The 16,657-nt window shown below is 42.9% G+C and overlaps 1 protein-coding gene across 2 annotated transcripts in view; it reads right to left on the bottom strand.

Moving 5' to 3' along the window:
* Nucleotides 1–226: 226 nt before the first annotated feature.
* The window catches only part of DCT (dopachrome tautomerase), an 86,558-nt gene continuing 70,127 nt past the window's right edge, over nt 227–16,657 (bottom strand). For both annotated transcript variants that reach the window (XM_058670561.1, XM_058670562.1), the window contains 2 exons: nt 5,312–5,513; nt 227–562 (listed from right to left, as the gene is read on the bottom strand). In XM_058670561.1, coding sequence (XP_058526544.1) covers nt 390–562; nt 5,312–5,513 — 375 coding nt within the window. In that variant the 3' untranslated portion in view covers nt 227–389. The remainder of the gene's footprint in view (nt 563–5,311; nt 5,514–16,657) is intronic.

The raw sequence follows: 16,657 nt of genomic DNA, 5'->3' as shown, positions 1-16,657 counted from the left end.
CACAACTGAAAACATTCGGGCCATGCAGGTTGCATTATGGTCTTGTCCAAGTCTCAGGTTACACTGACCTACAAATGTAGATGAATGCCTCTGATCGATTCGTGTTGTTGTTTGATGCTTTCAGAACAGGAGGCGGCTTAAATTGATATGGAGAATTCTTATCAAATACCTCAACATGTCAGCTCAAACCTACTTTGGTCATAGGTATTACTATCTCTTTAGAAACTACAGTTAAGCATTCTCTCTCTGGGGTCATAAGTACCACAAAGTTTTTCAACTACAGAAGAATACAGAGAAACAGATTATTGTCACAGTTCAGATGAGCTTAATTGCTGTCCTGGTGAGCCTCGCAGCTGGCTGGCCTCTTCTCTGGATCAGCCACGGACACCCTAGGCTTCTTCCGTGTATCTTTTGTTGCTTAGATGTGTCTCCACCAGCGGTGCGTAACCTCTCCGGATCCTTCTATACTGAAGGAAAAACAGCAGCGCAAACAGAGCGACCAAAGCCACCAGCATCCCCAAAACCACTGAGAAGGTTGTGGTCCACGCTGGAGTTTCTTCAACTGAAATTAAAGTAAGAGAGGCCACAATCAGGATTTTCATCAGCTGGATGCTTTCAGAGAAAGAAAAAAACAGAAAAACTTATTTGCTTTACACGTAAATTTTTTTTTTGTTGATAAAGCAAAACTACTCTTGCTCGAGAAAAATTTATCTTCTCTTTCCTCGCCAACTATTTATCATCTCCACAATTGTTTTTCTTGAGGAAGTTGGAAATGGCATCCCATTATTTAAGTATAGCTTATTGCATTTTTAAAATTCATTACAATAAATGCTTATGCAGAATAAACTCTCCGAGGAAGAATATAACTACTTTTGTGAGTTAGAAGCTCATTTGTAAAAGTGCATGGTGAAATGGTATCTGGGGAACTGCAAAATATTCAACCCTCAGGTGGAGAAAGTCTGCTATTGTCTCTACCTTTTTTATGGGGTGATAAATGTAGGAGAGTTTCAGATTGGCTCTTACAACCAGAAACACTCTGCAGTAGAAGCAGATGGTATTTGCACGCATTTAAATAGTTGTGAATAAATTCCGAATCTTCCACACAATAAATCCTAAATCTAATCCTCTACCCAAAGATATTGTAAAAGCCCTCTTCCACAAAGTTAGTGATTTCCATTTTAGTAAACACATACCTATTTGTTATTTCTTTTTTTAGCAAATCATCTTTACTTTGGCAAATTTTGCACTGTATCTTGCTATCATCTCAATGTAAGATTCTCTGCCCAGCCCCAACCCTCTCCTGGGATGGTTTAAAAATGTGAAGAAAACTAAGTCAGCACTGAGACGACCAGCCCAAACTTTCTGAGAGAGCCCCTATGTTCCACTAGTGTCTACCATTCGCCATCTTTGAAAGCCCAAACACTCTTCTTCATCTGGTCCCATCTCCACAACTTCTTGTTGTTTGTTTCAAATGCGATACAACACGCCAGGTGTATCTGCCTCTTGATGCCCTTACTTCATTTCTAGCAAGGATTTTCTGTTGTGTAAAAATTAACATCAAATAAAATGCAAATGGCAATTCTACTGTTAGTGTTTCTTTTGTCAATATCAGTTGGTGGGTAGTAATTCACAAAAGAAAGTTGAGGAGGAAAGGATTTACTCCCCTTCTACTTATAGTCAACTCTGCCAGGTAGATTTGTAAATTTGAATATCAACTAATACATGGACATTTACCTGAATGTTCTGATGAATTAGCCCATCCTGAGTGTATCTGGGTCTTTGCCTTTTCCTACTACTTGATTAATGGAGCTAAGTCATGATAAACATTCCAAATCTTTTATTGTTATCATGTTTAAAGAAGGGAAAGAAGTTTGAAAAAAATGCCCCCAGCTGCCTAAAAGAAAGGATATTTCAAATTTCTTAGAAAAATAAGAAATAGTAATGCAGAGCTGGAAGGAAAAACAAGGTGGATTCTAGAGTCTGAAAAACTCAGATCAGAAAAACTGGTGGTTATGCAACAAGGTGGAGGAATCCACCATGGTGGGAGGGGTTGGGGAGGGGTGGGGAGAATCCAAGTACCTATGAAACTGTGTCACATAATACAATGTAATTAATGAATTAAAAATAATAAATAAATTAATTAATTAAAAAAAATAAAAATAATGAGAACCAGGGCTGGGGTTAGGATTGCTTAGACAGATGGTGGCACCCACTGGCATGTGTGGACAGTGGAGTTAGTTGTGTTGAGCTAGGTTCCAATGCCCACTGACATGTATGAGAGCTGAATGGGACATGGGACAGACTGGACCAGTCTGCTGTAAGCACAGGAACCAGGGCTGGGGGCAGGCCTAGAGGGGTTCAATGGGAGTTACTCCTACTGGCTGCAGTTCCCGCTGGTGTATGTGAGAGCCAAGTGAGTGGTGGGCAGGGTTGGCCACAGAAGACAGACCACATAAGAGATGAGCTGGAGATAGAACTGACCCAGTAAATACAACTACCACTGTGTGTGGGCTGATGTGACTGGCAGAGCCAGCCAGATCCCATTCTGGCAAGCACACACAGGTCCGGGATCACCTCAGATGAAGTTTCTTTGAGGATCCACCCCAACTGAACTGCTGGACTTAGAACTCCAACCATGGGGAGAATCATGGGATCGGTGGTCTGAGCATGGAGTGCATGTGGCAGAACTGGGCTTTCTCAATGGCTTAGATGAGCAGTGGACAGTATGTCCAGATGCACATGGAGGATATGGAAGCCCATCAGGCCCTGCAGAGGACATCTGATACCATAGTAAAGGAAGGATGGCAGAAAATATCGATCAACTACCCCAGCCAAGTGTTGACAGCAAATACCTGGGTGAGTGGAGACTCTGGGGTGGACTATGTCAGCCAATGGACTTTGGAAGGATTTCCTCATCCCTGGACCAGTGAGACTAACAGCATTTCAGAACTATTAAAACCACTGGAGTAGAACCCTTGGAGCATGCCCCACACTGGAACCCTGGGATGACATAGGGCGGCTGCTCCTCATCCCTGGGAGGCTGGGCACAGCTTATTCCCTTCACTCTCCTTTTTCCTTGGATACAGGAATAAAGAGAAAATGTGGTAACAAGGGCCTCACCCACTTTCTCCTAATCCTGGACCATTCCCATCCTAATGAACTATGAAAACATGATCAAAAATAAAAGTTAAAAACCACACTTATGGCAAAAAAAATAAACACACTTAGCTATTATCTCAATAGTAGCAAAATTAAAATTAAAATTAGATTAATCTTACTGATAAAGAGTATAATCTTTAAGAAAAGTCTTCCCAGTGTGAGCTGGGATGGGGGTAACCAGACTAGGCAGGGCTACAGCACCTGTGGGCCTCATGTAGACCAGATCAGGGAAAAACCAGGCTGGGCTGATTTTTCCTACTGGTGCAATCTACAATTAGAGTGGGTGAGGGTTGTTGGGGCTTAGCCATCAGCTGGCAGAAGTTGGCACTGGGGGCTAGTTCTGCCAAGTTAAACCACAGAACCACCTGGAAAGTGCATAATCTGGGAGTGGGAATGGCCTGGGAGGGAAATAGTGGTGGGTTCCTCCCTCTTAGGTTACCACCCCCCACGGGAGAGCTCGAAAACTACGGCAGGGGCTGGGGGTGCTAAACAGAGAGACACCCAACAACATCCGTGAAGTTTGGATAGTTGAGCTGGTTAGATGGAACAAGGTTTTAATACCCAGTGACATGTATGAGAGCAGAAGGGGATGTGGGACAGACCGGACTGGCAAACCAGGATAGGGGGCGGGCCTGGTTGGGGTTATTGTGGGTCACTCCAGCTGGGCTGCAGCCCCCACTGGTTTATGTGAGGGCCAAGTATGTGCTGAGCAGAACCAGGCTGGACTGCGAACACCCATTGGTTCCAGTGGAAGACAGGGATGGAAACAGAACCAACCCAGCAACTGCAACCACCAGCTGATCGGGGCAATGGACTGTGCCGGGCCCTGTGCTTGCTAGTACATACAAGAATCTGGTCTGGGAACACCTCAGACAAAGTTTCTTTGGGGAATCCCCCCAATCAAGCTTTCGGACTCAGAACGCTAATCATCAAATGTCAGGACAGAACAAGTCAATCAACCACCTCGGCTATATGTTGGCAATGAAAATACTGGGCAAACGGAGACTATATGATGGACTGTCTCAATCAGTGGATTCTCCAACGACTGCAACGTGCCTGGAGTGGTGAGAGTGGCAGCAATTCAGATCTGTTGAAGTATCAAAACCACTCTACCAGCTCTACCTTCAGACCAGAGACGGTCTCCCCAAGAAGCCGTTGAACTTATCTGGACAATAAGATGCTGGACTTTATGCCTGGTAGATGCTTTCAATGAAAGAATCTCAACTGAATTTGAACTGTGGCAATGCAACAAGGAGGAGGAATCCACCATGGGGGGAGGGTTTGGGGAGGGGTGGGGGGAATCCCAGTGCCTATAAAACTGTGTCACATAATGCAATGTAATCAATAAAAAAAAAAGAAAGAAAAGTCCTCCCATGATTTGAATCAAGTGGGGAAAGTTAATCAAAGGACTATAATCGTAAAATGTTACTTAAAATGTTAATTTAAAAATAAACGCATAAAATTCCATGTAATCCAACCCATTGGCAGAACAATGTCACTCATTGGGCATGAGTGACCAATGTCGCACAGTTGGGCATGAGATAAGTCTGTTAGGAACAAACTGGTCCAGTTACAAAATAATGTAAGTGTATAAAACAAAAAAAATAAAAAGCTTTGTCATGGAAAATTATTATTCATCTGAAATTTTGGCATCAGCTTTTTAAAATACTGTATTATACTATTTCTAACCTCAATGACTGGAGTTTTTCTATTTTGGCCTCTGCTACAAGTTTGTGTTCAAAACAAATCCCTTTTTTCCTTACCTAATCCTAGCCCTACCTAAGTCTTGTCCACACATGACTTTATTGGTTAGATATTTCAAACAACAAACTTCGGACAGTTTCTTTGATTAATCCTTATTAACTCACTTAGATTCATCATGTTACATGTAGGAGTAGATAGTTCCTCTGTGAAACAAGGTCTCTTAATAGCCTATAGCTTTCTAAACCGAGAATCAGCCAACTACTCCCTTTCTGATGTTTAATTAGTAGTTTAATGGCTCATTTTGTTAAGTACATATATTCTAGAAAATGGCCAATAAACTTAACTAGGCCTGAGTGCTGCACTTACAGGTCTCTGTTAATGTTGAAAAGAAAGTAAGCTTCTTTAGAAGCCGAATGAATCACCCATTTAGAAGTTGTGTTAGGCGTACCTGGCAGATCTATGGCGTAGGTGTAGCCGAGCTGGTCTGTGGTTACAAAGAGCTCTTCATTTGTCACTGGAGGGAAGAAGGGCACCATGTTGTACAGGCGGTTGTGGCCAATGGGTGCCAGCTCCTGAGGCCAGGCTTCTACAGGAGGATTATATCTTCTCATCCACTCATCGAAGATGGCATCAGTGAAGGAGTGAAGGACCTGCAAGACGAGTTAACATGGTGTCTGACACTCATGGGTCTGTCCCCACCAGCTCCATTTGACTAGAGCAGGAGTGGGCGGAGCTCCTGGGATAGGAGGACCAACTCTGGAACACATCCAACCATAATAACAGGCACAGTAGCATTTTTTAGTCAAGTTTTTAAGAATGGATGGCCAAACCTCTCCCGCAAAGATTACAAACCTCTGTATCAATGAACAGAAGAAAGTTCATGTCAGAGAATTAGCATGGGTTTGGAAAGATATGAGGTCTTCAACATCTTTGTACTGATTATTAATTTCAGAAAAAACAAGGATGGTAAGATATATACTCTTGTCAATATGCAGGTGCTTTGGTTTAGCAGAAGAGAAGGGAGAGGTTGCACGTCCTGGTATTGCAATATAAATGGACAACAATGAAAAAGGAAGGAAAATCTCCAAAATGTGTTTTTGAATCTTTCTTCTCAGGAGTATCATTCTATCTACTGCTTTTATAACCTTCTCATTTGAATGCCTACAAAAGGAAGTCTAAAAATGTAATACACACCATGCTCATTTTTATTTTCTCAAGGAAGCTATTAAAGTCGTTCTCAAATACAGCAATTACTATGCTTTAAAATATTAATAGCAAAATTTGCAGATTATAGCCTTGGTTTAGCAGCAGGATATAAATGTGAGAGTTCAGCCAGCCCAAACGTCTCCAGTGTGAGTTCCTTAGGCAGCCCTGCCCTTGGAGTTCAGGGAGCTCAGGCACAGTGCCTGATTCTCTCTCTTGCTGCCTAGATTCCCAGAGCTGTCAAGTTAGGGCCTGTCACACTGAAGTAGGGAGGTGGTTATTTCAATAAGCTTGTGTCCAATGTCTGCTCCCCGCCACGTGCTGTGCCACATTTGTAACACTGATCAAATCACGCTGCATCTGGTTATTTATTTCCCCCCACACACCCACCCCCCAAAAAACAAGATCTCCAGCTTCTGAAAGTCAAAGAGAATGCCTTTTCATTTTTGAAGTCTCAGGCCTAGCTTGCAGCTTAGATTAAATCAATATTTACTGTCCGTTGGCTGAAGACAGCGTCATGCAAAGCTGTTTTGTTTGCATAAATATTGATCCCCCATTCCTGTGCATTATTTCAGTTCTTCTGAAAGGAAAGAAAGAAAAATCCTTTCCTAATAGAAAAGTAGGACAACCTTTGGCCTCTCTCTGCCTACCTGGTCCCATCCCCACCACCTCCCACCCCATCCTGTCACACAAATACAGTTCAACCTAAGGGACCCTGAGTAGTTGAAGCTGTTTGTTCGTTTGTAATGCCGTTCTTTCTGTTTTCTGGCACAGCATTCTTAGTGTCTGCCTGAGATATCACCACCACCCCTAGTCCAAATACTTTGCTTTTTGCACTTCTAAATGGCTTTCATTATTCTGTCCTACCAGAGTTAGTCTTGCTTATTTTAACAGACAAGATTTTCAAGTCTTACCCCTGGCTCCTTCACCCTTATTTTTACTTGACTTCCCCTACTCCAGGCAGCAGAGAGTTCGCTCTGCCTGTGTTGCCTCCTGAGGCTAGATCAGGATACAGAAAGGAATCAAGTGATTTACTGAAGGGATTTCTTTCCTGAATGGATTTTTAAAGTTCATGGCAGAGATAATCATTTTTAAAACCAAAGCATCAAATTATAAGGTCTGAGCTCTGTGAGAGATAAAAGATTTTTTGAATTCTGTAATCTTGGCTTTGGGTAGCAAAGGCTAAGGCCCAAAGGTAGAAAGGCCTAGAATCCATTGCCTCAGCAACAGCTTTAGAAGAACACATGACCATTGAAGTGACCAATGTCTTCTACATCACAGCTCAGGGAGAGATATCTTTGAGAGAGGCACCAGTCCTGGGAAAGTAGCTCCTGTAGATCCCTGAAACAGACACCTGAAAGGCCCTGGGCCGGGGCAACTCCAGAGCAGACTGGGGAAAAGACAGGAGCAGTCCCAGGAAAGGAAATCGTGTTCCAGGTGCCAAGTATAGCCAGAGGAGCCTGTGGGCATCAAAGTGAGGTCTTGCCCCAAGCATGACGTCCAGGGCCCACACAGTGCCCCTAATATGTTAAGCTGCTTCCCACAATGCTGACATGCCATAAAAAGTGCAAATTCGAATCCTAGCTGCTCTGTTTCTGCTCCAGCTTCCTACCAATGTGACCGGGAAAGCAGTGGAAGATGGCCTAAGTGTTTGGGTCCCTGCGACCTGTGAGGGAGACCTGGATCTAATTCCTGGTTTCTGTTGTCAGACTGGCCCTGCCCTACCTATTGCACCCACTTAGGGAATGAACCATCTGATGGACAATAGCTCTCCTTATCACATACTCTGCCCCATAACTCTGACTTATCATAAATAAATAATTTTTTAAAGGAGAAGGAGGGAGCTCAAGCAATAAAGATAGAAAGAATGTCTGGGGGATGAAAGCTCTTAGAGACTTAACCAATATCTATCCTAAGAAACTTCTTTTACATTTTGGGGGGAAACAATACGCCAAGCTATACATGAAATTTAGCTGAAACTCACTGGATGGAGTGTCTATGAATAAAAGCAGATATTCATCTGAAAAGTCTCCTGTTTTGCCTTCCCATTTCTCCTTGCTACTCCTCAGGACATGATGTGATGCCTGCAGCTTCTGTAGTCAGGTTATGCCGCTCATTGAGAATGGTAGAGCAAAACGACAAATGGAGACCACAGAGCTTCCATAGCAGCTCTCGGCTGCCTGCCGGTGCGGCTACTTTCCATTGAGGAAAAGTAAATCTCACTTGGTTGGCTTCTGTAATTTGATGTCTCTGTTCTAGGAAGCTGAGCAGATCTTAAGCGAGGCATAGAGGAAGCATGTAAAGGTACATGCAATGCATTTCCCCCAAAGGATCACATAATACGTCTCAACTCACATGCTTTTCGAAAATCTTGCTATAGCCTCATCAAGAGTTGGGTATGGCCCTCACCTTGAAACTCAGTGATATTTTTTTCTTGCAAGCAATAAAATGCAGAAGTGACTCTGTCTGATTTTTGAAGTTAGATCTTAAAGTACATGCCCATCTTGTGCCTGAGTCCTGAACCATCACAGAAAAGCAGTCCGACTGTCCCAAGTAGCCATGCTGTAAGGAATCCCAAACCTACCAACACAGACTCTGTGGAGAAGTTCTGAGATTTCAGGAAGACAGAGAGAACGACAGATGACTGGCCAGCCCACCACTTCTTCAACATCAGCACCATCTGTCTGAAACGTCACCGAACGATCCTGAACTACGGCTGCCCGGTCAAAGCCTTCCCAAATTCCTGACCCAGAAATCGCTTCAAGCCATCAAGGGCTGGAGTGATCTGTTATGCACCAACAGGAAAGAAGGGGGTCTGTGAATGATCTTACAGGCTCCTTTTTTCCCCGCAGCAGGTGTAGCCAAGGCAGCTTTTACTCCCCAGGCAGCGATCAGACATGCTCAAAGGGGACTAGTGGTGTGGCTTGAAACCGGGAGGACAAAGCCCACTGACCTGATGACGAGTGACGAGTGCAGACTGTAACTGTCAAGAGCAGACCCCAGGGTACATCTAACCTGGATCCTTTCAAGCAGGAACAGTGCATTAAAAGGCTATCTTCATGAAGATTACCTCATTAGTAGTACATGGGGACTTAGAAATCACATATTGTATACATACAGCCAATGTGCAGCTGCTTCTAGCACTTCACACCTCGTTTGATGAATACTTGTTAGTGTTTGCTCTGTGTCAAACACCACGCTCAGCACTGTACCCACAGTGGCGTCCTGATTCCTCAAACAAGCTGTGTGTTGTCTCTGTACTCGCTCTCAGTGCTGTGGGCTGGAGCTTACAGCACACCTCTGCCCTCACTTCAGGTGCTCGACTCACACTGACCACGGTTGACTTGCAGACTGCTGTCTTCATCTTCACATACATTTCCCCCTTTTAATGAGACATGATTTGTGGTGGTTTGGGTGTCTTCTCCAAAATTATTGACCTTCTATTGTCATCTTAACGGTATTTAAAAAGAAGAAAGAACCGTTAAAAAAATAATTAGTTCATGAGAACTCTGCCCTCATGAGCAAATCAATACCATGATTGCATGAGCAGGTGAGAGTAACTCCCTGATTAAAATAAAGGGGGGATCATTTCTTCTGATTGCCTCTCTATAACTAGCCAGCCACTTGCCCTTCTACCGCGTTACAACACACCAGAAAAGCCCTCTTCGGGTACCTTCTCAGCCTTTGGAACCATGAGCCACTTTTATTGTTGGTAAATTACCCATTTTATATGTCCTGCATAGCAGCAAAAACTGGACAAAGATGCCATCCTTTTAAAAACCTAACCTATTCCAAGATGGTCTTAACTAACTACTTCTGCAACTAATCTACTTCCAAAGTCATATGCTGAGGTACTACGTACTAGAACTTCTATGTTTGACTTTGCTGCGGTGGGGGTGGTTAGGGACCCAATTCAGTCCATTACATTATTATACTATTTCTACATAAATAATAAAAATGCAGATATGTCAACATCAGACAATTAATATTTGGAGGAGTCAGAATTTGAACCCAAGAAGTCTGTTTCTAAATTCAGGGCATTTAATCCCCGTATTCTGCTTCGGTAACCCCACCACTTTATAATGAGATTGTTAACATAATACTCAGGGCCAACTAAAATAAAGGAACTAATTGTAAAGAATATGCTCAGGTCTTACCAATGGGGAGAAGGTAAACAGTTCAACCTTTGACAAATCGTACACTTCTAGAAACCCACTAAGTTCAAGTCAGAGATGAAATTGTGATGGATGTAAGACTCTATAAGGAAGTCGCAGAGTCGGTGGTGCAAGAGGCCGGCAACCAGAGTCCACCCGCCCGATGCGGAGTGGAAATAATTAAGGGGAAACAAGAATCTAAAGTGGTTCAGACAGGAGAGTCAAAGAACATGGCAAAACAATGGGAGATTACAGTTCTCAGAAAGCCTTAAACAATTACACAATGAATACTCTAGTAGGAACTCTGAGCAGAGTTACCAATTTATAGGATGCATTTAGGAATGATTGATATACATCCTCTGTAATTAAGGAATGCTGAGAAGATGCAGAGAATACAGTAAACAATATGTTGCAAGCAATAATGCATTCACAGGCTATAGAGAGAAGAAGTGCAATTTATGGAGCTGATGGTTTTGTTAAAGTCGTGGACACTGTTCCTCAACAAGAGACCTAGAATAGCTCCTGAAAAACAAACTGTGTCTCTATTAGACACAAAGTGAAACCGAGCTTAGTCAATATCTGTGTAAAGGCTAAAGATCATTTGAGGTTAAGAAGTAAAAGTAAAAACCCACCGTTGTTGCCTTTCTCTGCTATGAAGGCACATAACTGCATTGTAGTACTAGAAAATGAATGATTCAGAAATGAGGTTCCAAATTTTACTACATGAATCTATTCTCCTTATTCCAATAAAATAATAAGAAGTGCAGGAAGGAAAAAGTAAACTAGATGTCAGCTTGGGAGGAATATTGAAGAAAACAAGAATTCATGTGCTTTCGAGGTGAAAAAAATTAACATACCCTTGCAGAAGAAAGCAATCAATCAGTGAATATTGTCCTTGCAGGCATCAAGAAAATAAAATACAAGAATGTTCGAGATCACTGGAGGGCAAACTTACTGTGAAAGAGCTCTAACTTAGGTAGCTGTAAATTCAGATTCCTATCACACTGGTAAAATGAAAATTTTCTGTGCCCAGAGAAAAGCAGTCACAAAATTCCAAGATGCTGTGAAGCTACACATTGACTGCCAAAGGCCAGGACATGGCCTTTCATCAGTTGAGTTTATTTAGGAATTCAGAAGACATCATTTGTAATCAGAGTGAATCATACTGTACATTACTGCGTAATCAGAGTAAATGATACTTGCCTGATCCTCTGAGGCTGAGAGCTAAGAATTCAGATGCGGTTGCTTAAAAGTGTCACAGACATGCACACAGTTGCATATGGGAACTCCGGAGTGGGAAAGGCTTGGATTAAAAAGTCAAGTCAGAATTTCTAAATGATAGAACTCTAAACAACTCAACTCCCAAAATACATGTTGAATTGTGGTTGTTATTTGGGGAATTTTATTTTTATTCTTGATTTTTCTATCAAGGATTTTAAACAGGATGCTTGATTTCCCTTCATAATCCATAGATAGGAGACATGAAATAGCTAAGCAACAGCCAAGCTTCTACCTAGCTGGTTAAGCTCTGCCGGGGGGAAGGAGTTACTCCACAGAGCAATAAGAAAGGTTATCCTGCAGACTAGAGGAGTGCATCCCTCCCCCTACTTCCTCTGCTAAATCTTAACTCCTATTGTGATGATGCTAAGAGGCAGCCTTTGGGAACTGATTATGCCATGAGAGTGGAGCCCTCACACATGCTGCCTTCCTCAAAGAGGTTCCAGAAAACACTTTCTCCCTTTCAGTCATGAGAGAACAAAGCTAAAAAAAAAAAAAAAAAAAAAAAAATCCAGCCTTCTGTGAACACGAAAGTCTTCACCACACACCTAATCTGCCAGTACTGTGGTCCTGGACTTCCTGGGCTCCAGAGTTGTCAGGAACAAATGCCTGATATCAAAGCCACAAGGCTAGGATACTTTTGTTATAGCAGCTTGAGCAAACTAACCCATCATCCATGATAGGAAGGGCCTTTGAGTGATAATGTCTTAATGCTCAGCAAGGGTGGCATGTGGTTCCTCTGTGGGTGCTATGATTGCCAAAGATTTTGAGAAAACAGAACCCTTACATATTATTGGTGAGACTGTCAATCAACACAGTCATTATGGAAACAAGTATGCAGGTTCGTTGCAAAAATCAAAAATAATAGTGCCATTTGACTCAGTAATTCCCCCGTTGGATAGAAATCCAATGAATTCATTATACCAAACGGATTATTTATTTGTGTTGCCCGGTTTGTTGAGACAGTCTTCACAAAGATCAACTATGAAATCAACTGAAGTGTCCATCAACATGGATAAAGAAACTGTAGTACACAAACACTATGCACTATGATTAGGTCATGAAACAGGTAATTTCTTGTCATTTGCAAAAACATGGATAATGCCAGAGGACTATTAAGTGAAATAAGTCATATAGACAATGACAAATATTGCGTGGTCTCATTCAACTACACTTTTCTAAAAAAAATTACTTGAGAGAAAGAAAATCAGAGAGAGACATGGAAAACAGAGCTTCCTTCTGCTAATTCACTTCCGGAATGCCTGCAAGAGCCAATAATCATTCACTGTGCCAAAACCAGCCCAGTAATTTGGTCCAGGTCTTGCATGTGAGCTGCACAAGTTCAGTTAGTGGGACCATCAGAGCAGGAAGCTGCAGTCACACACTGGGGACTCAGAGTCCAGTACTCCAGTGTGGGATGCAGGAGTCTTCACTGTTAGGCTACATGCCCACTCTCCAAACATACTTTTAACAGTGTCTAAAAATCAGGAAGAATTTCACAATCTACAACAGTTTCTTCCTTGGCAGTTAACTATTTAACTTTATGATCCATTGGTTTCCTATTTTTCTTTTCTGAATTTTATCTAAACTTAATATTGAAGACAGTCCTACCTAGCATTACTGTGACCTAATCGTATTTTCCTTGAAAAATGTGTGGTTTTGCTTCAATTACCTTACAAATACTAGACTTTCAGCAACTCATTCACTGAGTTTTCCCTGTATTTTAATATTCTACCTTCTTTTTATTCAGTATTTTGATCAAACACGATTTTGTATCTCTCTTGCTTGAAGAGATTTCATAAAAACATAATTCTAATAAATGTCATGTGCATTGCATTTGCATGAATTGCCTTGTGAAACTGGGATTCCGGAAGCTATAACTCTGTTAACTGAAATGTTTAAACCATGATCTCCATACACAGACACAGACACAAAAAATCACTTAAGGCTGAATTGACTTCAACATAAAACTCCTCATAAGTAGCCTAAAGTAATTGCGAGTTCTAAAACTACTGTGCAGTGGCTGTCTGCATTCTCATGTGTGTGTGAGCATATTATTGAAGAAAGGCAAGCTTTAAACATCAAAGCTATTCAGAGAAAAGAAGGCAAGGAAACTAAGTAGCTAGTTTGCTTCAACCACATGTAAATTGTGAAATTCCTCGTCCATAAATTTGTACGGGGGGCTTCCTTCTACAGCAGAGTTACTCCTACTGGAAAGGGGACACAGGTCTCTCACAGCAGGGCGGGGCTGGAGGTGGGGGACAGAGTAAAGCTTGACCACCACATAGCGCCCACTAGCTGTGATTTCTGTAAATCAGGTTTTACTGCAATGATACACTCACTGTAGCTGCTTTTATACTGCAAGCATGGAGTTGCAAAACAGATTGGCTGGCCTGGGAAGCCTAAAATATCTGCTATCTGGTCATTTACTGAGAAATGTTGCTAGCTCCCCAAGGGAAGGAGAGATGGTGTGGCAGTCCTGAAACCTTATGGCACTGCAAATCAAATAAACAGCACCAACACTATTTCCTTTAGTGGAAGAGAAATGTTGGGAATATGATTTCCAATTTGTCAGAAGCAGCTTCTGTCCTCCGAATATTGTGGAATACTGGGTGAGAAGTATTATGACATTTTTCCTTATGCATATGGATTGTGTGTGTATAATTTATGTCGCTGAAAAATATATATTACCATGAAAATATATCTAGAGACAAATTGGATGGTTAAATAGCAGAGAAAGCGGAGAGCAGAAATTCTTGGCCTAAGCTGAGAGGAGAGCCAGAAATGTGCCCTGAAATGTCTACTCAGAACCACTGAGTAGAGCAGTACCCTTGAAAACAGCAGAGACAGGAATGGGGACCTCACAAAAGACCCCACCAGGTCAGTGGCCCGAACCAACGGTCCACACTCCGGATTCCTTCTTCATTTACTGCTGTTGCATAAATATAAAGAAGAAGCATTTTCACAAAGAAGGATTATCTCAACTGCTTCTTCCTCAAGGCTCCTCCAAGCTCACTTCGGCAGTGCATTCATCTAGAGCCCCAGAAAGCTACTCAGAATTGGACAAGCTTGGAGTTACTGGAAGCCACACCCCTATTCTCCCTCTTCCTGGCTCCAATTTTCTTTTGTACCTGGGTTGGCTAAAACCAATGAATCACCCTTGAAATACCTGTGACTTGGCCCTTGTTAGTACTTGCCTTGGGGCACAACTGTGTGTTATTGAGAATAAGATAAGGGACCTTAATTAAGAATTGGAAATTCAAACCCAACATACAGTTGTCTAATTCTTCACCACCAGCTACCACAAAACACATCATCATTTTTATGATAACATTTCGTTGCCCTTGACAGTTATCTGAGTCAACTTAATGGGCACAAACGCCTTTTCCCACCACTCAGGACATGTGACCCACATCTTGCAGGGAGCATAAACAGATGCTCCACATTGTTCTGTGACATTTCCAAATCTGCACAAATGAGGACTGAATAAAACTACTTAAAAATGTAATCTGGTGTCCCTTCCATGCCATACAGACTTTCATGAGTGCAACAGAGTACAACTGATGGTTGGAGACTTCATGGTACTGCAGATCAATAGTCCACCCGAATTCATAAGTGAACAACTCAATTTAATATGCCTGGTATTTGGAGAGGGGCCTTACAAGGAGATTATAGGGTTTGGTGAGGTCATAGAACTCAAGTGACATGAGTAATGGCGTCAGAAGAAGAGACATTACAGAGCTAACTCCAGGGCCCGGCGGCGTGGCCTAGCAGCTAAAGTCCTCGCCCTGGTTCTGGCGCCCATGTCGGCGCCGGTTCTGGTCCTGATTGCTCCGCTTCCCATCCAGCTCCCTGCTTGTGGCCTGGGGAAGGTAGTGGAGGATGGTCCAAGGCCTTTGGACCCTGCACCCTCATGGGAGACCTGGAGGAACTCCCCAGCTCTTAGCTCCGGATCGGCAAAAGCACCAGCCATTGCACTCACTTGGGGAGTGAATCATCCGATGGAGGATCTTCCTCTTTGTCTCTCCTCCTCTCTGTATGTCTGACTTTGCAATAGAAATAAATAAATCTCAAAAAAAAAAAAAAAGAGAGAGAGAGAGAGAGAGAGCTAACTCGCGTCCCACCACCACATACAGATACAGTCAGGGGACCTGGGAAAGATCCTTCACCACCAGCCATGTCAAATGGGCCTCGATCACAGACTTGCCAGGCTCTGAACTTGTGAGGTGTACACCTGCACTGAGGGCCAATGTCTGTGGCATTATTTCATGGCAGCCTAAACTAAGATATATCACTGAGATTCACATTTAGGTGAGAAAAATTCTGAAAAATACACAGCTTTAAAAAATCGTAATATAATCTGAACTGCATAATATAAACTCAAAATGATGGCAAAATGAAAAAGAATAAGAGGTGAAATTCCCCCGTTTGTAGCTGCTCCCTTAACTATCTAAGACATAGAACTTGAAAGCAGGTGGCATAAAATTATGGTAAGGTGTAACTGTCTGTCAAGCCAGAACACTGGGTTGCAGCAGCTGGAAGCCAAGTGTGTACATCATCTGAACCCCAAGCCGACTGAGTGAGCTGTGCTGAAGAACGAAAAAGCAGCTTCTGGGCCCGGCGGCGTGGCCTAGCGGCTAAAGTCCTCGCCTTGAAAGCCCCGGGATCCCATATGGGCGCCGGTTCTAATCCCGGCAGCTCCACTTCCCATCCAGCTCCCTGCTTGTGGCCTGGGAAAGCAGTTGAGGACGGCCCAATGCATTGGGACACTGCACCCGCATGGGAGGCCTGGAAGAGGTTCCAGGTTCCCGGCATCGGATCGGCGCGCACCGGCCCGTTGCGGCTCACTTGGGGAGTGAATCATCGGACGGAAGATCTTCCTCTCTGTCTCTCCTCCTCTGTGTATATCTGGCTGTAATAAAATGAATAAATCTTTAAAAAAAAAGAAAAAGAAAAAGCAGCTTCTGACAGCCAGGAGCAGGCAGTGTTATCAGCTAGACCTCCATTTCCCACAGAACATCAATACCAGACACGGCCGCTGTGAGGCAGTAGTGGAGAGGAATGAAACCAAGGCAGTTCCTCAAGCATGCCCAAGCTCAGGCAAAATGCAAACTTTGTGAAAACACACAGTAACCCTCTCCTGGCTAATCCACAGGAGC

Source organism: Ochotona princeps, chromosome 12, assembly GCF_030435755.1.
Source record: "Ochotona princeps isolate mOchPri1 chromosome 12, mOchPri1.hap1, whole genome shotgun sequence".
NCBI lineage: Eukaryota > Metazoa > Chordata > Mammalia > Lagomorpha > Ochotonidae > Ochotona > Ochotona princeps.
This window is presented reverse-complemented; position numbering and strand designations above follow the sequence as displayed.